The sequence below is a fragment of the Echiichthys vipera genome (genome assembly GCF_963691815.1).
Source record: "Echiichthys vipera genome assembly, chromosome: 9".
Classification (NCBI taxonomy): Eukaryota; Metazoa; Chordata; class Actinopteri; order Perciformes; family Trachinidae; genus Echiichthys; species Echiichthys vipera.
The window spans coordinates 29,022,880-29,045,393 of record NC_139834.1 but is presented as its reverse complement, the minus strand read 5'-3'; the positions used below and the strand labels follow the sequence as shown (position 1 = coordinate 29,045,393).

General features: G+C 46.6%; 1 protein-coding gene across 1 annotated transcript in view; it reads left to right on the top strand.

Moving 5' to 3' along the window:
* Nucleotides 1-22,514, top strand: part of lamb2 (laminin, beta 2 (laminin S)) — a 56,962-nt gene continuing 34,448 nt past the window's right edge. The window contains exons 1-4 of the mRNA XM_083920039.1: nucleotides 1-130; nucleotides 1,079-1,147; nucleotides 19,876-20,045; nucleotides 20,206-20,341. Coding sequence (XP_083776165.1) covers nucleotides 1,117-1,147; nucleotides 19,876-20,045; nucleotides 20,206-20,341 — 337 coding nt within the window. The 5' untranslated portion in view covers nucleotides 1-130; nucleotides 1,079-1,116. The remainder of the gene's footprint in view (nucleotides 131-1,078; nucleotides 1,148-19,875; nucleotides 20,046-20,205; nucleotides 20,342-22,514) is intronic.

Below are 22,514 nucleotides of genomic sequence, written 5' to 3'. Positions count from 1 at the left end.
GCCGCGGACTCCTCATCAGTCCAAGCAAAGCCGCTCAGCCTCGCATCCGTCCGGTAACTCCCGCAGCAAGTGGACCGAGAGGGAGCCTGTATTCCCGCAACACAGGATCCTCGGAACCCCCGGAACAGCGGTGAGTGCACTCTTTGGGATTCAGACTCACTTTGGGGCAGTAAACATGGGAGAACACGGTGGGCAGCTGGGCACTTTTGGATGTAAGGGGCCCAGACTGAGAACAGCGATGTTTCTTTAATTAGGCGGTTTAAAAACAGCCCAGAATAGGAACCGTAAACATTTATACAACATTTACACACCGAGAACACCAGAGTCACGGACCACCGGCTGCGTAACCCTGCAACACCATGGCTCAAATTCAAAACACCATCACTAACGACACAATACACCCAATACAAAGTCAAAACACATCAAACATGACACATTTGAGTCGTTTTATTTATTTGTAAACCGTGTCATGTGTCACAAAATGAAAGACAGGCATCTTAAGTGGACCGTGTAAAAATGATCCAAAAGTTACTGGAAAATTCGGAATTTTGGAACAAAAAAGTGCTAAAAAAATAATAATAATGAAGATGGATGCTTGTTTTTTTGGTCCACCCATTCCTGGTGAAGGCTCAGTGTCCTTTACACACAAATAACACACTTCCCCTGCGTAGAATCCAGCAAAAACCTACTTTACTTCCATCATCAACACTACTGCTGGGTGCTAATCAACCCAAACATGTGCCTGGAGGGAAAAGTGTGTTTTGGATTAGGGAAACACCAGCAAAGATGTCAAAGCCGAAGCTGAGGCTACAGAGACCCATGACACACTAAGATAAAAGCAGCAGCATGATGAAAACCACATACATGTATTTGCTCGGGTGCAAACCAGCCTGCCATGGTGCTCTAGGGTTCAAAACCCAAACTTTACGCAAAGTGTGCGCTCCTCTGCGTGGACACAACTGCCGTCTTTCCTCATCAATATTTAATTTTCATTAAAAATACTTTCTCTCTGTTTGCATTTTGAATGTCCCCGTGTTAACTGATACCTCTGCTTATCACTGACTCTTGCCTGCCGCAGGTTTGCCTGCAGCCCCGCCGGTTGAGGAGCGCGCAGAGATGCAAGCGTCGCTGGTAACGCTCGTCTGCGGTGAGTAGGCTGCGCACACCGAGCCCTTTAAAGTCAGCCCGTGTTTTCTGCTCCATCACAAACCCTCAGAAGTGATTCAGTGAGCGGGCATGAAGGGTAACGGCTGTCTCCGGGTCACGGGGCTGCCTTTGATTAGTCTCTGGAAGAATACGGAGCTTATGGACTCTTGTTAAACCCTCGGATGCTGAGCTGAAATCTCATTTCACGTAAAAAACAAGTGATTTCACGTGGATCCAGGGGCGGATCTAGGCTAAAGGGAGACCCGAGGCTTAGCCCAGAGGGAGGAAAGATGTATGCGCAAAGATCTGGGTTTTTTTTGGTTCTTGTTGTGCTGATACAGAAAATACGTCCCAACTTTATCTAGACAGAGGTGTTGTCCACAAACAGGTGCGTTGCATCCACAGTTAAAAGAAGATATAAAACAAAAGAGATGTTAAAACTGATCGTAAGCATTATATTCACACAAAAATGATCTTGCAGTGCATGTGATCCCGATTGATATCTGATAAACTTCAGAGCTGAAAACTCTGGGGCGTTGGTTGAGTGGTTCACATGTCGAAGTGTCCTTGGGAAAGACACTGAACCCCGAATTGCTCCCGTGCTGCGCATGGGTGTGTAAATGTGGTGTGAGTGGTTAGATTGGATGGTTTGTAGATGTCCACTGCCATCAGTGTGAATGTCTGTGTGAATGGGTGAATGTGACAAACTCTGTGAAAGCGCCTTGAGTAGTCAGAAGTCTATAGAGGCGCTATATAAGTACAACTCCATTTACCAAAACAAACAAGAAGTTCTTTTTATTCTCTTGTATTTGATGCTGGCCTGCACCTCTGCTGTCTTTGCTGCTCCTCTCTTCTAAACTTCTTTTCATCTTGTGTTCAGACGTCATTGCTTCCTCTCCTTCCCAGCACTAGTTTGATATCTTCAGGACAACACTCTGATCTAAACTCAGTTCCATCTCCTGCGTTATGTGTTCTCAGTTTCTCTTCAAGAGATGAAACTGAGTTTAGAGTCTTGTCCTGAAGATATCAAACTAGCGCTGGAAAGGAAAGGAGTGGACAGTGAAGCAAGAATGACAGCTGAACACAAGTCAAAAAGAGTTTAGAGGAACAGACCAGTAAAGACAGCGGAGCATCACATGTAAAAGGATAAAATCAACTTCTTGTTTTAAGCCTGTGAATGTTCTCATGTGTCCATGTCGTTATCCTCAAAGCAATTTCAGTCAAAAGCAACTGGACTTGGTTCTTTGTCTAGGAAGACGTTTCACCTCTGATCCAAGAGGCTTCATCAGTTCATGTACGCATCTGACCAGACTGGGACTGGACCAGGACCAGGCCGGGACTGGACCAGGACCAGGACCAGGCTGGGACTGGACCAGGACCAGGTCCAGGCTGGGACTGGATCAACTAGCTGGAGTGAGATCCAGGTATTTAACCTTTCACAAGGCCGATGATGTCACACCAGCTAGTTGGACCAAAACCGGGCCAAAACAGGTTTTTCAGGTCAAGCCTAGTGCGTTTGACCAGTGTGAGTGCATCCGCTCTGCGCATAACTGCGCGTTTGCACATGTACGAGCACGAGCGCGAGGCCTAAGACGGTTCTGACGTAATTTATGTGTTATGTGTTCGGACATGTAAATAGAAGGAGGGACCATGCGCGGATATTTAACAACAACAACAATGGTGGCGAAAGGTTCGCGTTGGTGTGATGCGGAGGTGGAGTGTTTACTGCAGATTTGGTCGATGAAAAGATTCAAAAACAGTCGACAAGACGCACAAAAACTCTGAGGTCTACGGAAAGATTTGTAAACAAAGCCACGCATCGCCATGACGTCATCAATGCGTGTGACATGTTACGGTGTGATGACGTATGGACAGCAAGAAGCATTTGCGCGAGGCCCAGGTAGTGTGAGTACAAACGGGCCTGGGCCAAGGGGGGAGAGGGAGGGGGGGTCAAGTACCCTGAAGCCCGGGGCACGGTGTGGAAGGACAGTGTGAGTGCGCCCTAATACATTTTACTATATCAAAAAGTCATTTCTTTGAGTGTGAGAATGCTTTGAAAAGAGGTGTTACATCAGCCCACAGGCAGAAATGTTACAATCATAAGGCTTTTAACTCAGGATGAGAGACTTTGTCGTCCTTTAAGAGTAATCTTTTTGCCGTTAGATGTCTGGGGAAAGGAAAAACCTTACACTTCCATGTCTTTGACTCGATTTTAAAGCCCAAGTTAATTCCAAAAGGACATAAATTCACGTGCACTCATCAAATGTGTCTCTCTGTGAGCCACATTAACCTCATGACAGCAACATCCCGTATTCCCGATCAAAATACAGTTCGACACGGTGCAGAGAGGAAGAAGCAGAAGCTTGGGTCGAAAACAGTAGCCTGAACATGGTGGATGTGTGAGGCCGATGGGAGTGTCGGCCCCTGCGAAGGAACCAAGATAGCTGATGTTTCTTTTTTAGGGCCCCCGGTGCCCTCTGGGTCTCTGCGTGTCGGCCTCTCTCTGTGGGTGGCGTCTCTCTGTTTATGGTCCTCCTAAAACAGCCCAGCTGAATCCGCAAATAGAGACGCCCACTCCACACCTACCTCCAGCGCTGTTTGAGAGCCTTCTGGATGCGCGTGTGCATACGTACTGTATGTGTGGATGTGTGTGGGTGACAGAAATAAAGGAAGGCAGGAAAACGAACAGATTTCAACACATACTGTACCGCGCAGTATCTGATGAAGGCGCCTTTTCACTACCCCAGTTGTTTTGATCTCATTTAAAGCCATAAAAGTCATCGGTGTTGCCGTCTGACACCTGCACTGCTCCACTCACAGTGGACGTGTGGTCAATGCTATCAGTTAACTAAAGATTTGTCCGAGTAATGACCCCCAATAAAATGCCTCCAAGTGCTTTGTTCCCTGACGCTGAAGACAATGGGCTCATTGCTCCAGTCAAAGTCTATTAGTGCCTGCTGTTCGCACCCAGGGTGTCCCCTCAGACAGCACTGCTCTTTATGATGGCTGAGGAGGCTTTTGGGGCACACAGACTTTTTTCTTTTTGTAACTATTTTTGTAGCTCAAGAGGAAATACTCTATAGTGTCACTATTCAATTTAATTCAACTTGAAATTTATTTATAGTGCCAAATCATAACAAGAGTTATCTCAGGACACTTTACAGAGCAGGTAAAGACCACACTTCACAGATCTCATTCCAAAAATCCTCTTGTACGTCAGCATTTAATCCAGAAGCCCATTCATTTCTAAGGACGCACTCACACTGTCCATCCGTGCCCAAACAGGTTTTACGGGTAAAGTCTAGTTCATTGCCGCACGCTTGCCGGCAATGGGCCGTTTGAGAGAGGTGGGCTTTTGTAAACCACATTTGCACATGTACGAGCACGAGCGTGCAGACGTGTACGAGCACGAGCACGAAGCCTACAGCGTTTCTGACGTAATTTTATGTGCGTCTAACAAAACAAACTCCGAGGTCTACGGAAACATTTGTAAACAAAGCGACGCATCGCCATGACGTCATCAATGCGTGTGACGTGTTACGGCGTGATGACGTATAGGCAGCAAGAAGCATTCGCAGAGGCCCAGGTAGTGTGAGTATAAACGGGCCTGGGGCGCGGGGGGAGAGGGGGGGGGGGGGGGGGGGGCGGCAAGTACCCTAAAGCCCGGGGCACGGTACGGACGGACAGTGTAAGTGCGCCCTAAGATACTAGTATACTATCGAGGTAAAGAGACTAAGTCAAAGGAAGAAGTTCAGAGACATAAGAGAACATCTTTGCAGGCTCTGAGTGGTGTGAGAAAAGTTTGCCTCGTGCGTATCAGAGCAAATCAGAGAAGGAAATGGGGACACGGTGATGTGAACAAGGTGAACAAGTGTGTCTGACGTGTGTGTGTCTATAAACCTCACGCACTGTCAACACAGAGATAGGGAGCTGTCCATTCAGACTCCCGATGCCTCCTGAGGACAAGCTCCAAGGTCAGGGGTCGTGTCCAAACCCCCGGGGCAGAGACGGGGTTAATTGGCGTGTGTAAGAATGTATGCGTGTGTGTGTGTGTGTGTGTGTGTGTGTTTGAGAGAGAGTGAAAGGACTCGACTGATCGCAGGGACAAAAGAACCAGCAGTTCCTCCTCTCTTTTTCTTTTCACTTTCTATATCTATTCTTCTTCTGCCGCGGGGCGGGGGTGGAAAGAGGAGCTGTAGGAAGCCGTGTACGTGTGTGTGTGTGTGTGTGTGTGTGTGTGTGTGTCTTGAGTACTTTTTTGGGTGATTATAGAGCTTTTTTTTCTCAGTACTGCTTATGAGTTTTCGTGTGGTGTGTTAATGTCTAACCGAGGGAGCGACTCGGCTTTATTTCAGAAGAAGGAAGGAAGGGAGGAAGGAAGGAAGGGAGGAAGGGAGGAAGGGAGGAAGGGAGGAATTGGAAAGGAAGTGAGAAAGGAAAACTTGACATGAAAGAGGATTGAGGTAAATCCTCTGTAATTCACCTTTCTTACAGGTTCGTGTATGGGAGTGGGGTTTTGTTGAATAACTGACGTTCTCCTCAGATGTGTGTGAGTGTGTGTGTGTGTGCGTGTGTGTGTGTGTGTGTGTGTGGGCAGGTGAGGGCATTAGGCAGTGGGAGTGAGAGAGTGTGTTCCCGAGGCCTTTGTAAGCGACAGCCTCCGGAAATGTGCGGATGCCAGAACAATGGCGCTGTAAAGCCCAGTAACCACCGGCACTAGAGACTAGAGGGAGAGAGGCTGACAAATTGGAGAAGGGGGAGTATGGGGGGGGGGGGGGGGGTCGGGACAAAGAGAAAAGAGGGAGAGAAAGACTTTAGGCACAGGGGGGGGGGGGCGAGGTGAGGGAACAGGTTTGTTTCCATGAAAGGACGGTGAGTTAGGTTTCCCTGTCCTGTTGGCAGGGGTTTTTCTGGATGAAAGGAGGAGGTGGAGATAGAGGAGGAGGAGGACTTGAGGGGGGGGAGGATGAAGGAGCGTGGAGGAGGAATAGGAAATGGAGATGGGCTCATTCAAAACAATGCGGTGGCTGGTACAGTAGCTGCTTACAGTGTGGAGTGGAACACTCGTGTTATACCACCAGGATACTTTATGGACAACATGACATCAAACACGGAGGTCATTTCAGCATCTTCACGTTTGACTTTAAATTCAGTTTGTCCCAAACACACACACACACACACACACACACACACACACACACACACACACACACACACACACACACACACACACACACACACACACACACACACACACACACACACACACACACACACACACAATAATCCGGCTGTTAAGATGTGACGTAACGCCCTTTTAAAATATGATTTCCGGGTCCAAACCTCATATTTCTACAATGCAGCAGTGCCGTGTTCCCCGTTGTTTTAGCGGATTTGAGTTTTTTAAAAAACAACATAATTGGCATTTTACCTCTTTCTCATGGATGAAAAAGACATCTAAGGGCTCACACTGTCCATCCGTACCGTGCCCAAACAGGTTTTACGAGTAAAGTCTAGTTCCTTTGACCAGTGAGTGCAACCGTACCGCGCCTACTTGCGGCACGCCGTGTGGGAGAGGTGGGCTTTTGTAAAGCACGTTTGCACATGTACGAGCATGAGGCCTACGGCGGTTCTTACGTCATTTTATGTGCGCCTGTTGGGAAAAAAGAAGGAGGGACCATGCGCGGACATTCACCAGTGCAATCATTGTATTGAGTCATGAACAATGTCGGGCAATTGCTCATTACTTCTTCCTCTACCTCTTCTTCCATTGCTTCACTCATTTGTCAACAGCTCAAGTAATAAGCGACATAGCTAATTACTAAAATATAGGGACATGTCATCAGCGTATATGAGTTTCTTCCTGTAGACTGTTTTCTATGTTTAACACATTTAAAATACAGAGAGAAATGTCTTTCTGTCATATCCCCCGTCTTTACCTCCGACATGTTGGGATTCTTTTATTGTTACAGGGCACAGGCCAGGACTAATTACAGGTTATGTTGTGCAGCTTGTTAAAAAGCACTCAGACACCACACCTCTAATTATCTAATGGCAGACAAGCAGCAATTACAGCGCGATACTTCTGCATGTCAGGGTGGAAGGAGGGATAAGGAAGGAGAGACGGATGGAAGGAGGGAAGACAAAGAGAGGAAGGTAGAAAGTAGGGAAGGATGCAGTTAATGTGATCATTATGTTCTTCAGGTATTAGTGATCTAGATTTTGTTGTCATCAAAGATTTCCAGTGTAGTGGTTTCATCTCGTAGGCCGGTAATTGTACACGCAACAACCTGTAAATGTCAAATAAACCTTGTCTATTTCTGTCCATATAAAAGGCAATAGGCTTTCTGCACTCAGGGCGCACTCACACTGTCCATCCGTACCGTGCCCAAGCACGTTTCACGGCTAAAGTCTAGTTCGTTTGACCAGTGTGAGTGCACCTAGGCGCAATACGCTAGCCAGCCAAGGCCCGTTTGGGAGACGAGGGCTTTTGTAAAGCACGTTTGCACATGTACGAGCACGAGCGTGCGCACGTGTACGAGCACGAGGCCTACGACAGTTCTGACGTAATTTCATGTGCGCCTGTTGGGACATAGAAAAAAAAAGAAGGAGGGACCATGCGCGGGCATTTAAAACAATGACGTTGGTGTGACGCAACAAAGCCAAAAACGTTGCCATGTTTTCTGCGCTGCTTTCCGTTATGTGGCCAAAAGACCGCGCGCTTTTGTAAACAATGTGACGCATCGCTATGACGTCATCAATGCGTGTGACATGTTACGGAGTGATGACGTATAGGCAGCAAGAAGAATTTTTGCCGAGGCCCAGGTAGTGTGTGTACAAACGGGCCTGGAGGGGGGGACAAGTACCCTAAAGCACGGGGCACGGGACGGACGGACAGTGTGAGTGCGCCCTCAGTGTAGTCTCGTGCGGGATGTGTGGCTCTGGCGTAAGCCTCTGCAGATACTCAACCTGGTGAGAAACATTGTTTGTCTTCTTCCACTCTGTTTCCCCTGGCTCCTCTCTCAGGGGAAACACAGGGTCATCATCAGTTCAAACCTACGGTCGAAAAAGCTGACTTCACACACAAACACACTCCTTCTCCCCTGTGTATTCATAATTACACTCAGAGTATGTGGCCTTCGCCTTCGGCCACACGGAGGTTACCCTCTTCTCTCCCACACAGGGAAATGATTTTGTTATTACAATCATTGCTGCTCATAGTTTTACGTTCGAGCGCTCAGATGCACATACAGTTAGAGAAAACACAGGCGCACAGTCATTACGCAGAAATGTAACTTTAATTGTACACATGCACGTACACCATAAAGCTGTAACAGGTCACCAATGCGCCAACACACTAAATGACTCGTGCGCTGTAGTTTTCTCTGCTCCTTCCCTCAAAGTGGAGCCAGATTTTCTCCATCAGCGGCAACGATTAGCACTTACAGTGAACACATCTGCACACTGTTCGGAGCTCTGTGTCCCTCTGAGCAGTTTCTGAGCACCAGGGCAAACGCTCAACACTGGAAGCACTAAGGAAACCCCCGGCAACTCACTGTCATGGGCCGAGTAACGGATGGACGAGCTGGTTGAGCGACAGGCTGCACCCAACATGTGCCGGCCATGTGTGCGCTTCAGACAGCATGGCACTTTGTTGCCGGCAGCAGGCCTCAGAGGAGAATTCACAGATACGATCATCGTAATCACCTGCAATTGAATGTGCACTCACTGCACTATTCCACCATTGTTCTGTAGAGGGGACTTAAACTTCCATGTTCCGACTTTTACATTTTTACACACACATAAGAAATATGTAAGTGGAGGTCAAGAATCCTATATCCTAGAAACAGGGATTTCAAATGTTCATATATGTGCTTAGAGAGCAACCTGGCTGATCACAAGCCTGCATTTCCCCAGGATGAGCTCAGCGGTCAGACAGTCTTTCAAAAACACATTGATCCCTATTAGAATGATAGTAAATCATCAGTAACTGCAGACATGTGGTGGTGGTGGAGGCTGGGCCGGGGCAGGATGGGCAGCGAATGTGCTTCACGTGTCTGCTGAGATAAGAACAAACATTTTATTTAAGTGCGAGTTTCCATCCGGCCCCACTCTCCACCTGTTGTTTGAGACATGGAGTGATTCAGACGTCTCTGGAATGGGACGGGAATGTGAACATTTCCTCCAGTGGGACCAGCTGTCTCTCAGTGCAGTGCCTTGTTAATCTAACAGCCTGCGTAATGGACCGACGTCTGGCCACGCTCACCCAATCCCTCCATGTCACAGGCTGTTATAGGCAATGAGACAACAAGTTTAACATCACCCCATGGTCTTTTCCGGCACTTACATTCATCAAATAAGCCATCAAGACAGTTTTTTTCATGTATAAACTATTAGCGAAGAAATCTGGGACAGTTGCCAACAGCCAGACGTGGCTAACACCGATTAGCTTGGGAATTAAAAGGTCTTTTTTAACCACTAATGCTGCTGAAAATGACACCAAACCTCTGCAACAGCATGAGAAGAGTCCCTACACATAAAATGAAGCATCATCAGCGTAGTTAGTGAACCAAGAGTTTATTCAAAGAGTGTTTTGAAAGACTTACCTACTGGCCCCTGTACCAGCTTCTCTCATAGTAAAGTCCATTCAAGTTGATTACCAAATGCAATCCAAAAGGAAGGAGCCCATTGATTATAGAAGAAACTGTCTTGACGGCTTATTTGATGTACATAAGTACCAAAAAAGACCACGATTTCATGCTGGAATTATACTTTAAGTTGCGTAACAACCCGTTCTCCCACTGCCAACCAAAAGACGATTAATACATGTAAAACGTCGCACACAGGACCTTTAAAGGCTGTGTGATTTGTTGCTTTGGGTCTGTAACCATTCACAACACTCATATTCTTAGATAACACACGACATCAAGGTCAGCCATCATATTTATGAGCAAGGCCCTCAGCCCTGATTAAGGAAGGGAGGGAGGTGCACAGCGGGGCAGAGAGGGGAGTCAGAGGTGCCTAGATGCGGCGGACATAATAGAGGCGAGAGACGGGAGGCGAGAGCTGCGGATCGTAAAGAGGCGAGGAGGGAGGAGAACAGCTGGACGTTTGGCTGTGGGAGTCGACCGTCCATCAGCTAAGTGCAGAGCAAAGAGAGGACGGAGACGCAGAGAGGGAGAATGTAAACTAATTAGCGAGCGGGAGAAAATAAAAGTCTGTTGACTTTTCCCTGCCCGGATTTTAAAGTAGCTTCTCCGACGGTGAGCGCTAAACATATCTGCGCCACCCTCTAGTCCCATGCTCATTCAGGTCAGGTATGCAGCTCACTGCCTGTCTGAAAACGATGCTATTCTTGTCTGGCTCGCCGTCGTAGGCAAGCCGACACTGGACCTGACCGTGCTGTCATTTTAATATTCTTGTTAAGCTCCCAACCCTCCTCCTGCCTGAGCAAACGTGTGTGTGTGTGACCACGGCGTCAGTGTGGGCTTTCTCGTTCCCATTTATTTGTCTGTTTTTCTTGGTTTCCTTCATTGTTGACGCTGGTAGATGTGACAGCAAACTGTGTCTCACCATCCTGCCCCAGTGGAATGTGTCACGCTGATGCCACATCCAACCCGACACCCCCGACAAACACATAGGCTAGCACAGGAGGAATTAAGTTACTCTGTGGGATTAGATATAATTAAGTAATTAAAGGTAAAGGCAACATAAAGTAAGGGATTTATTTGAACAGCGTTCTTCCAAACTTTATTCCCTTGGTGGGTGTTTTGATGATGGTACTGTAACTGTGGTGTTTCATTGGCGCTTTGCTAAGCCCTGCCCTTAATGGAGCGGCAGTAGCTCAGTCCATAGGTGACTTGGCTGGCAAGTCCCTGTGTGGACCATGAATGGAGCGTGGACTGGTGGCTGGAGGGGTGCCAGTTCATCTCTTGGGCACTGCCGAGGTGCTGTTGAGCAAGGCACCGAACTCCCAACTGCTCGGGGCGCCGGTCACTGGCAGTCCCCTCGCTCTAACATCTCATAATAAAGTAAATCTTCTTCTTCTTCTTCTTCTTTAAGGGATAGTTGTGTTTTTTTTAAAGTGGGGTTGTATGACATGTTCATCCAAAGTCAGTGTGTTACCCACATAGATGGCAGTCGACACGGTTTGGAGAAGCAGGCAGGACAAGCACAGAAGCTAAGAAATACACTGCTGCGGACAGAGGCAGCAGCTACACGTATTTTTACCACTGTAAAAAGGCACACCTAAAAAAAGTTATCAGTTTGAGTGTACGCTTTATTTAGAATATTTTCACTACTTTACCTTGCCGTCATACAGTCCTGTTTGAGTTTACAGAGGGAGAACTGAAGGTGTCCTATGCTCTCATCAAAGCCACCATACTCCTTTGACAAAACCAGTCATTTTATCTTGGAGAACACAGGAGTTGCTGCGTCACTTGGTTAGTTTGTTGATGTAATGGTGGGACTTGGTGTTTTAAAGGGGGCTAACTTAGCTATGTTCCACAACACATGTAATGTTATTGAACCTGATGTGTTTCATCCAACCACAGCGAGAGGGTTCCTGGTTCGACCCTGATAGGGACAAGCGGTTGAAGATGAATGAGTGAATTAAGCTATCAGGGCCCAGGTACTGTGAAAAGTCACGTCCAGTTGCTGAGCTATAACTGGACGATCACTGTTTGGAGGGGGTTTAGCGATTCAACTAGAGAACCGGTGATCGTGAAGGCCACAATAATCACTGTGTATCAAAAAGATCTCCCTAAATATTTCACTCATCTGAAGAGAATGAAGCAATAGCATCTGTACACATCAAAGGAATAACTAGACATGCTACCTCTTGGAAAGCAAACTCATCTAGTTGCCGTCTCCGCAGTCTTGTCTGCAGGACTCTCCATCTGTGTTGTGAGTATCCCGACAAATTAACTGACCAGACCTGGTCTGTCTGCCTCATCTTCTATCAGTTTTTCTTTCCCTGGATACCATGTTATCGCCATTTTTTAAGGAAATGAAAGACGCTTGTGACTCTTGTGTGCTGCGCTTTCTGTTTACTGTCTGGTTGAAAGCAGAGAGGAAATCAAAGGCTGGGATCAAAGTCAGGAATAAAAGCAGAGCTCACCTGGGGGGAAGGGGGCTCGGGTGGAATTCATTTGTGGGAGTGAAACTCTGATGCCCTGCAGACTGCACCGTGCGTTCTGTATCACTGCCTGTGACAGTTAAAGCATTGCCTCATGTGAAAGACCTGTTGGCTTTGAGTCAGATTCCACTATCATTTGGCATGAACGCGCCGGTACCGTGCCTTTTTTAACCGTTAGCCCAGAATAGTTTAACAACAGTGGAGAGTTTGTCACCAGGTTGACATCCTAAACAGCCTGACAGCTGCCACACTAAACTTCTTTGCAGTTACTTTGGCGTAATATGGAGATTGTCACCTTTATGATACTTAAAGCAGTCCAACAATGAACCCCAGTGTGGTGTGTTGTGTGGCTACAGGAGAATGAACAAGCAAAATAGTGCACAATATGCCGCAGAGCTACAGGGCATAGCCTGCTGTTACAGGCTAGTGGCTGGTTGAACAGCAGTGCTTTGTGAGCTGAGACCCCCCCGTACACACACACACAGACACACAGACACACACACGCACGCACCACCACAGACCCCTTCTCTTCTCCCAGCTGTCAGCCTGCATTCCTCCCTGCTTCTCCATTTATGGCTACAGAGGGAAGAAAGAGAAAATGAAAGAAGGAAAGAAATGAATGTCTAACCAACCATCACATTTGTCCTCAAAGCTACAATATAAACTTTTCACAAAGAGGGAAACAAAATCGTCTATGTCTTAGTCTTGACTGTTCCTCAGGGCCTGTTACTTTCAAGCGACAGTGCCACCACTCAGCCTCACCTTGTATCCACAGCCAGGCCTGCGCACAGAGGTGTTTGGGCCCTGAACAGGTCCTGTGAACTGACCGTGCTCCGAATCTGCTTTTCAGTGACGACTGCCTGCAGCGTTGATATCTGTTCACCAAAGTTGAACTTGAATTTGCTCTGCCACTGGAGGAGATGTTTAATTCGCCCCTCCGCTTACATAGAATAAAAGTGAGGGGGGGGATATTTTGCATTGTTTATTTTGTGCATGTGCGTGCTCTCTCTCCCCCACTTTACACATACATGTAAACTGAAATACACAGGTGCAGGTACACACTTTTCTGGCATCCCAGAGGAAATTCACTCCAACATTAGCCGATAGTTAGATAGAAAATTTCCCAGGTCATGCACCCACATTTTTGCATTTTTTTTGCTGCATTTGTTTTTTGCAACGCACAAAAAAAAGACTCAGAAGAGGGGGTTTTCATTATGAAACAGGCTACATTTTACTAAAGCTACAATACAGGGCTACATGGGCTAGCACTGGTTAGCACTGTCGCCTCACAGCGAGAAGGTTCCAAGTTCGCATCCCGGCTCGGGCCTCTCTGTTTGGAGTTCTCCCCGTGTCTGCGTGGGTTTTCTCCGGGTTCTCCGGTTTCCTCCCACAGTCCAAAGACGTGCAGGTGTTCGGTTCATTGATGACTCTAAAATTGCCCGTAGGTGTGAATGGTTGTGTGTCTCTGTTCGTCTCTATGTGTCCTGTGATAGACTGGCGTCCTGTCCAGGGTGTACCCCGCCTCACGCACAATGTCAGCTGGGATAGGCTCCAGCCCCCCCCCCCCCCCCCCCCCCCGCGACCCCGACAGGGACAAGCGGTTGAAGATGACAGATGAATGAATACAATATCATTGCTTCTATTTTGGATGGACATGATAACTAGCCCCTTTTTAGCACCTTATTGACGACCCTGTCCACAGCAAAATACACTCCTAAACACGCTGTGTTCACTGAAAGTATTGGACAAAACTGAGGAATTAAAGGAATAGTTCGACAACATCTGAAAAACATCCTTATTCGCTCTCTTGCCAAGAGCAGGCGACTTGCTTAGCTTAGCATGAAGACTGACAGCAGGGGAAACAGCGTGCACATTAAGAGTTGGAGACACACGAGTGTTGTCCATTGTTCATGTCAGAAAGTAGGAGGCAGCAGCTCCTGCAGTTCATGAGTGTTGCACTTACCCGTTGCCAGAGCACAGATATATTAAGATCTGTGCAACGTTGGAGGCGGAGTCTATGAAAGCCCCTCAGTGGGGCGCGAAGCCAAAATAAGTGCCGTGCATAAATTACCTGGATGATCGGCACTGCTTCAGCGCTGTGTGGCCCATGAAGCAGGCGCACTGGAGCCGCTAACTAGACTTTTGAAATGTTATCAGATGGAGTAGATCAATTTGTGATAGTGAAACGGTAAAACAAGTCATTTTGTGGGGGTTGTGTTGGGCCGCTATGTTAAATCCACTTCAAAGCCCAGCACACTTCCTGAGGGCCTGAGCCTCCACACTAAAAGAGTCGGCTATGTTCTCCCCCTGCACTGTGAAGTAATAGTGTCTACCAAATGATAGATATCCATGTATCTCTCCCTCACCCCTCCCTCTCTCCACTGAGCTGTGCTTCCTTCTCTGCTTTACATCAAGGCAGCAGCGGTCCGATCACTGGCAGCTCAACGAGCCACCAAGGCTCTGACATCACCCTGCCAGGCCTTTCTGTCACAGCTTCAATGTGTTAATACCAAGAAATGCATTGGCGTTATCCGTCGATGTTTGTGTTTTTAAAGGGGGAAAAGTAGAAAATTAGTTCAAATGAGTCTTCCTTTTCATTTAGCACCATCCAGTGAGTAATAAGAAGAACTTTGCAATTTTAATTTTCTCTTTCTTGCTTTCACGAGACGGTGGCGATGTCGGCCAAACTCGTAATAAGCCTGTGTAGAGTTCAACATTCGCGGGTACAAGCAGCCAAAATGGATTTTCTCAGGAGGGGGGCTGGAGTCTCCCTCAGAGAGAGGGTGAGAAGTTCAGCCATCCGTGAGGAACTCGGAGTAGAGCCGCTGCTCCTTAGCGTTGAAAGGAGCCAGTTGAGGTGGTTCGGGCATCTAGTAAGGATGCCCCCTGGGCGCCTCCCTAGGGAGGTGTTCCAGGCACGTCCAGCTGGGAGGAGGCCTCGGGGAAGACCCAGGACCAGGTGGAGAGATAAGATCTCCACACTGGCCTGGGAACGCCTCAGGATCCCCCAGTTAGAGCTGGTTAATGTGGCCCGGGAAAGGGAAGTTTGGGGTCCCCTGCTAAAGCTGCTGCCCCCGCGACCCGACCCCGGATAAGAGGTTGAAGATGAGATGAGATGAGATGAGATGAGATTTCAACATACAAACACAGACAGAAACACGGAGATAAAAGACGACGAGAAACCTATGATTATACGACACATCAGACGTCTGATCCTCACACACACACACACACACACACACACACACACACACACACACACACACACACACACACACACACACACACACACACACACACACACACACACACACACACACAGACCTTTGAGTAGGTGCCAGTAGTTTCCAGAATAGATATCAAGTAGTGTCTGGATGGGTCTTCCCACTGTCTGTACAAAGACTCTGCACTGTGTCTCTCACCCATCAAATCCCCGGCTCTGTTTGTGTTTTTCACACACTCTTCCTCGCTCTCAGAGCCAGATAAAGGATAAGGGAACGACCCTAGGCCTTGTTTTATCACAGGCCATTATGTCCGCTGATAACGCCGAATGTGAAGCATCTCAGATCGTTGAACGGATCCTCTGATAGGTGTCTTCTGTGGCGTCAACGAGCACTCACTCTATTTATTACATCCTCTGGAAAACTGGAACATCTGTACAACGTTAGTTGTGTGTCTATGTGCAGAGGTGTGTATGTGTCTGCGTGTCTCTGCACAGGTGCACACAAGGGCCTCCATACTGTAGGCGTGTTTGTGACATACAGTATGTTAACCACATCTGCTTGGCTGGCACCAACCTGAGGCTTGCCCAGATGCCAGGCAAACACAGGTTTTCTCTAGTGTGTGTGTGTGTGTGTGAGTGAGTGTCCATGTGAAATCCTCCTCTGCACTGTTCTCAGCAGGCTCCCTATCTTCAGCTGGCCTCACAGCAGCGTCAGGCTGTGATAATGCACCGTCTTTGTCTCTGTTAATCAGGGAGCGTAGACCTGCACAGTGCATCCAGGCACTGACAGGTACAGCACCCTGTCTCCCTGAGCTATAGTACAGCGTGCAGGCAGAGGCAGCCAGGTATGGAGACAGCTGACGTAATGCCAGGCTCACAATATTAAAATGTGCTCAGTAACAAGCTATTGATATTATTGAAGTGAAGGACAAATGCCTTTAATCATTCATTAAGTACGTTTTGTTTCAGAATAGCCCTACAGAAAATGTGCTACAGTGTGCTTCATAGAAAATGTGGCTTCATTTATTCAAAGGTTTGAGCTCTGAAGTTGCTAACCTGACTCCGCCAGATGGATTATTTCGCATTTGCTCTGCATATCCATATGGGAACTCTCGTTTGGGAAGTTGCAAAAATACTGGTTGCTGATTGGATAAACCATGTGTTCATCACCAACATACGGGCCATATCAACCAATCACATCAACAAAGCGCTTGTGTGACACAAATTTGCGGATAAAAAGCACAATTTCAGGTGCCCGGTCCATACACATGAGTTGGTGAGCGGCTTGCTCAATAGCTGCGCTCGTCCAATCCGCACATAAATTGTAGATATATTATTAGAGCACATGGAGCGAGACAAAAGAAATCTATTTAGTGCTCAATTAATGTATTTGTGTTTGGTGGTAGTAACAGCCTTTCACCCCAGTTTCCAACTCAAGAGCACAGAGCAGGGAGAGAGCATTAAGAGAGAGCAAGAGTAAAAAAGTATTGCAATGAATGTAATAAATGTACGGAGCACAGACTTAAATGATCCTTTGTGCAAGATATATATATGTATATATATATATATATATACATATATATATATATATATATATATATATATATATATATGTATATCTGTAGTGACATCTAGTGTTTGTGTAGGTGTGAGTGTGTGTGTCTGTTTGTCTGTGTGTCACGTGGCTGTGTGCGTTTGTGTGAATGTGTGTATGAACGTATACATATGTGTGTGTGTCTCTGTGCATGACTGTGGGAGGGTTGGGTCCTTTTAACTTTCTTCTCCTGATTTTTATTTGATGTTTCTCTTTTTCTGTTCATCTCTGTAACTTGGCACTTTGCGATACTTTTCTGTATGAAAAGTGTCAAATAAATAAAGGTTGATTTGATTTGATATAAATATTCAAACATTTCTTTCTACCTTTAGAGTGTCTCGTCAAAAGGCGTTGGAGTAGCTGCTGCAGCGAGTGCTCGTAAATGTTAATATAAAGCAGACTGATGCAGGAAAAGACTTTATCTTTTGGGGAGTTTGAATATTAACCCTATTTCCCAAAGCTTACGGAGTTTCACCCACAGTGTAGGAGTGATTCGCGAAGAAGTTGCATGTTGCCATGTAGTCTGTAGACGTGTGAGGGAGGATTAGAAACACCTGTTGTGGACAGACTGTAGATTGACAGCAGGACTCCTGGGTCTCCGCTCTCCTCACACCAGTTCTCATAGCAACACACACACCAGCGCTCCCAGAGGCACGTAGGAGGTGAAGATGACCAGTGGAATGCGTGGCGGCTGCTGCTGGTTGTCATGAAAGTTTATAAGGTTTATTTTAACTCCCACACATAGCACGGCCACTCAGTCACACCGAGGCTCTGGAGCTGTATTTTGGAATGACACAGTATCTGTTCAATCCGTGGTTCAACTTAAGTATTTTCTTTCTGTTAGATATTTTCATCACATATCTCCATCTGGAGACTTAGGCTGTCTTTAAATAATCGTTCATTTTCTAGATGTGGTACTTCCAACCGCGCTGGTCTCAGTTGACCTCTGTGTGACCCCCGTTGGTTTCCACATTTAGCCTGGAGCCGGGGCCTCTTGTCGGGTCAGTTCTTTGGGACTCTTGCCGACAGCAGGGCCTGTTAACCTGCAGGGTCGCCTTGAGATAATCCCCCTCCCACTGGATGTTGTCTCAACATTGAATCGGCTCTTGATCAAGCGGTAGCTGTCCATTTGCAGGGGGGCAGCCTCAATAAGCCCTCCGTTACCCGTGACCCGTATAAGACTACTACACAAGAACTTTGTGGAAAATGTCTTTCACAACACCTGCGTATAAACTTTGACAGATGTGTTTTACCAAAATGTGCCTTTTAATGACCACAAAAGCCAAACAACATACACATAAGGATTTTATTAGTTTATGTGCCTCGTATTGGTTTTAATTTCTAGGAGGTTAAAATAAAATGGCGTTTTTTTTGGTGAGCTCACATGAAATAAAATCAAACAAAAGCTACACCGTACTAGCCCATCTTCACTCTGACATTGCCTCCATTTTAACTGATTTCCAAGGGGAAGGGGACTCAATGAAGGGCTACACGGTGGGATAGTGGTTAGCACTGTCGCCTCACAGTGAAAAGGTCCCAGGTTTGCATCCCGGCTCAGGCCCTTCTGTTTGGAGTTTGCATGTTGTCCCCGTGTCTGCGTGGGTTTTCTCCGGGTTCTCTGGTTTCCTCCCACAGTCCAAAGACGTGCAGGTGTTCGGTTCATTGATGACTCTAAATTGCCCGTAGGTGTGAGTGGATGTCTGTCACTGTGCGTCTCTATGTGTCCTGCGATAGACTGGCGTCCTGTCCAGGGTGGACCCCGCCTCACACCCAATGTTAGCTGGGATCGGCTCCAGCCCCCCGCGACCTCGGCAGGGACAAGCGGTTGAAGATGAATGAATTAATGAGATTTGGACCGAGTTTTCTAACTTTCGGTTTAGCGCTATGCTAACTTGAATAGGGGTAAAATTATTAAATTGTCTCTCGCTCTTCTAGACTTTTAAAATGTCCGAAAATCAGATTCTGATATTGAAACGAGTCATCACCATTTATCCACCATTCTACAGCTGCAACAATAGAGACTATAGACTCTTTATAGTAACAGAGTCTACAGAGGAGCCTATGACGTTAGCATCTTTAACTAACTTGGTTTTGATTGGCTAGTGATGTAAACACACAGCTTGATAATGGCTTCCGTCCTGACCCCGCGGCGCTTTAACCAAGACTCCGCAGCATCATGTCGTTTCATACAGCACTACCTTTCTGAAAAGACGGTCCCACTGCTGTTAGGCTTCCAGCCCCCTCAACCATAATGCTAGTGTGATCATATTTCTAACTAGTGGGTAATCTAATATATATATAATATGGCATAGTAATCAAAATTACAACAATCACAAATACATGTATTGACGTCTTACAGGGCATACCAAGGTTTATGAATGGTTGGGGGATTTTTGGTATTTCCAACAGGCTGCGTTATCTCTGAGCTCAGGACTGGATGGGATCCAACGAAACCCAAACAATTTAGTATCAAACTTGATATTCTTACATACAGGATCCCAGTCGTTGTCTTCATTTGCCTCTCCATTTGTTTCTTTATGCCCTTAATATCTTTGTGGGACAAGGCACAACAAAGAACTGATCCAGGTTACTGTCACAGAACGTATTCAGACACGAGACAAACCCACACATTAGGTCAGAAAGGAGGTTTCTTGATTCGATACATGATTATTTGCCGGCACAAGCTTGTGAATAGATGCTCTAAAAGGGGTCGATGCCGCTCCACACTGCTGTTTCCTGTTCATTGTAATCAATTTCCGGTTTCCTTCCCTCCAGTCCTGGCCGCTGCCGTTGGCCAGGAGCCCGACCACAGCCATGGTTGTGCCCATGGCAGCTGTTACCCAGCAACGGGGGACTTGCTGGTTGGACGAGAGAAGAACCTGAAGGCCTCGTCCACATGCGGGATGAGGAGAAAAGAGCCCTACTGCATTGTCAGTCACCTGCAGGTCAGTGTGTTTGAACGCATCTGTGACCTTAAGTGAAATCAGATATTTTTGTCTTCCCATCTCGGCCCGTTCTCTGCGTTCTTTTGTTGGTTTCTCACTGATCCCCCAAAGTCATATGCCTTTGACTGTGTAACCCTGACCTTTTCTCGTCCTGCTGCAGGATGAGAAGAAGTGTTTCGACTGTGACTCTAGACGGCCATATGACCCAGTGTACAACACCATCAATCACCGGATAGAGAACGTCATCACCACCTTCAAACCTCACCGCAAGAAGTCCTGGTGGCAGTCGGAGAATGGTGAGAAGACTTTGACGTCATTTTTGTTCTGCCTTGAAATAAGTCGTTATTAAGATAAAATGATTGGTATTTACTTCTAACGTGTCCACATCCATCTGTTCCTATTGATCAGTCTGTGAGCTTACCTGTCTTAAACTCAGGTGTACTTGGTATGATCTTGATGATGCCTTGTAACGTCAAAAAATGAACCGGTGTCCACGCATGCTGCTCTTCTGTTATACATTATGCAGCGGCGGCCTGGAGATGGACCTAAGGTTGGTGACTGTCCTGTAACGTCAGCAACTAGTTTGCTGCCTAGAGGGTCAGAGTCAGACTCGAAGAAAGGTCCGCTGTTCCCCAGTCTGTTATTTTTTCCACAATCAGTGCAGAATTTCCCGGCAAATAGGCTTATGTAGACCCTAACACTACCCCTAACTGCCCCTCACCGTAACCCTGACCGTAACCTCTAGCCCTAACAAAATGCTGAATTAAATCCGCGAAGGAAGAGGCTTACGCGACCGGGGAGCATAGGACCCGGGGAAGATAGGGATGATCCCCTGGGATCAGCTAATGTTAGCTAATGTTAGCTTGCTTGCTAATGTTATCTCACTGAAACCTAAGCTGGCTGTGTCTCAGCTGAGCGGCAATAATCTGCTGTGGGTTGCTTCATGGCGCTGGCTGTTGGAGTGATTTGCAAACAGCAAGGTAGCCTTATTGTAAATATGGCTGTATTCAATTTGAATGCAACATCAACTATCATCTATCAACATCAACAACTGTGTTGGCCCCTAATCGCTTGCTGCTATGGAGGGTGAGAGCAACAGGATGCTGACTGTAGTTCACTAAAGGCCACCGGTTTCACTACAAACAAGGGTTTTCTGAAAGTTACACAGAGAACCTTTAAATGTGCTGGTATGTTGTTGAAGTTATTAAAAATTTAAAATAATGGATGATGAGATAGAGGGGAGAAAATGTTGGTGTATAAAACCATGAGGTAGTGGATATCTTGAAGCAGGAATAATTCAATTGGAAAGAGAGGAAGCGATTGGAACAGGAATAAGGTCCTTAAAGTTTATTGAAGCTGCAAGCAGTAAGAATTTTAAAAGCAAGTATTGCATCTGCACACAAACACACTCTCATACACATACACACACTCTGACCAGCTGCAGATGGGCTTAATAACAGAGTAGGCCCTACGCTGGCATCCCAACAGAGAGAGAGAGAAATGAGGATGACAGGGAAAGCCGGAAAGTAAATGCTCTGATGGCAAGATGCAAGTGGAAGTTGAGGGAGTACTGAAGATGAGTGAGAGACAGTAGACGGGACAGGGACGGGGAGGGAGCGATGTATTCACACTCACATTGACAATGAGTGAGTGTGAAGCTCTGTGCAGACACTCGGACGCGAGGCTCATTTCAGCTGTTTGTGAGCCACGTTACTGTAATGAAGTGCTGTTGATGACAGCACCGTGCAGCAGTGCCAGGCCCAGAATAGAACGGAGAGAAACAGAAGAAGAAGAAGGGGGACAGGAAGTGTAGGGGCTATTTTTACCCCTGGTTGCTACTGCTTTTCCATGGCATTTGTGTGGCGTTTCCATGGTGGCGTGGGCACAGTGCGCCTATTTGATATGGATTACAGAGGTTTGATTGTGCGCACTGATTAATTGGGATGACATGTTTATGGGGTCGCATGCATACACACAGGCATACACACAAGCATTATAAGGCACTGTAAGTGACTGTTTTTAACATTACTATTTATTATGAATGACTTTTCCAACAAAGTGCTGCAGGAATGAGTCCTGAAACCTTGAAGTGAGTTAGCGCTTCTGCATCTGTCTGTGGGTTTTGGTTAGATGCCTTAAATAAGGTCCGTGGTTAACACAGGCTTGAGAGATTTTAACGTTTTGTTCTACAACATAAAAATGCATCAGTCAATACACAACTCGTGAATTTTGAGGCTTGCCGTTTGCTAACAAATGTTTAATTACCAGTTAACTTCTGCATAGATTAGTGATTAATTCAATTCAATTTTATTTATAGTGTCAAATCATAACAAAAGTTATCTCAGGACACTTTACAGAGTAGGTAAAGACCACACTCAATGACTTATTTATGATTTACATAGACCCAACAATTCCTCTGTAGAGTACAGTGGCAACGAAAACCTTCCCTATAACAGGCAGGAACGTCAG